Raw genomic sequence first — 1,237 nt, forward strand, 5'->3', positions numbered from 1 at the left:
CTGGGGACCCCTCCAAGCCCACCATCCCTGGGGACCCTTGAGCTGGGGTCCTGCCTACCCCAGTAGTGGGGCACCTCCATGGGCCAGAGCTGCTGAGGACAGGCTGAGGACTGTGTTCTCAGCACGTGTTTGCCAGAGGGCAACCTGGCAGCGGGAGGACACAGGGACAAGGGTACCAGCACCTGCAAGGGTACTCAGCCAGGTCCTCAATGCCCCAGGTGGAGAGAGCTGCCCCCAGCCATCCATGGGACAGGACCCCTGCCCAGCCCCAGTCTCATATGTGGTCGAGCACCCCAGAGCAGCTGGGACACCCAGTCCTGGGCTGGTGGAGGTCCCAGTGGCAGTTCTGCCCAGCATCTGCCTGGCTCTCACCCCCCTGATGGGATATGGGCACAGTGTGGGGGGTCCCCATTCCCAAGCAGAGTTCCTGTCCCCCCTGCCACAGCCCTGGGCTCTGCTCAAGGAGGAAAGCATGATCCCAAGGGGATGTGAGGAGCAGGGATTGGAAGTTCAGCCCGGTTTAATCCCACCCAGCGGCTTATTCAGCACTGACGGTTATCAAAAATAGTAGTGGCTTAATGGCCCTAAATCCCCGCCATGGGCTGCACAGCTGGAGATGAAGCCCCGGCGCCTGCCGGGGAAGGCACACGGGCAGCGCGGGCAGGAGGCACTCACGTGGTCTTCTCCTCCAGGTTGAGGAAGGTCTGGATGACGAGAGGCACTTCGGATTTGACGATGTACAGGTAGCTGGACATGGCTGTGGGGCAGAGCGAGGTCATGCTGCGCTGGTGAGCTCTGGTCCCATGTCACCCCCCTGGGCCCCACCAGGTTCACCCCCAGCCCCGTCCTCACCTCCGATGTTCTGCAGCGTGATGGCGATGGCCGCAGCCAGCTTTCCCGGCGTGCCGAAGGCTCGGTAGCCCAATTGCTCGTAGGCACGGATGCCTGTGAGACAGGGAGCAGTGGTGGGGTGAGGGTTGGGAGGGGACCCCCCAGCACAGACCCAGTGGGGACCTGGCACTCACCCACAATGCCGGAGGACTTGAGCAGCAGGTGGATGGAGTAGCTGGAAAGCAGGGCCACTAAAAAGCTGTGGGAGGACAACACTGTCACCAGTGGGTCACAGCACCGGGCTCGGACACAGCTGTAGGACAAACCCCACGTAGACAGGCTCCATGGGCAGGCAGCCATCCTGGCAGGTCCCCTGGCCCCCTGCCTTGGCACCAGCTGGGTGCTC

At 63.1% G+C, this 1,237-nt stretch overlaps 1 protein-coding gene across 1 annotated transcript in view; it reads right to left on the minus strand.

The window, feature by feature from the left end:
* The window catches only part of LOC104531126 (sodium-coupled neutral amino acid transporter 3), a gene marked incomplete at its 3' end in the record, with an annotated part of 2,602 nt that overhangs the window by 292 nt on the left and 1,073 nt on the right, over positions 1-1,237 (minus strand). Inside the window, exons 4-6 of the mRNA XM_010175922.1 lie at positions 1,026-1,090; positions 853-945; positions 676-757 (exon numbers count right to left, since the gene is read on the minus strand). Of these exons, the coding sequence (XP_010174224.1) occupies positions 676-757; positions 853-945; positions 1,026-1,090 (240 nt within the window). The remainder of the gene's footprint in view (positions 1-675; positions 758-852; positions 946-1,025; positions 1,091-1,237) is intronic.

The sequence above is a fragment of the Antrostomus carolinensis genome, unplaced genomic scaffold, assembly GCF_000700745.2.
Source record: "Antrostomus carolinensis isolate BGI_N321 unplaced genomic scaffold, ASM70074v2 scaffold26969, whole genome shotgun sequence".
NCBI classification, from domain to species: domain Eukaryota; kingdom Metazoa; phylum Chordata; class Aves; order Caprimulgiformes; family Caprimulgidae; genus Antrostomus; species Antrostomus carolinensis.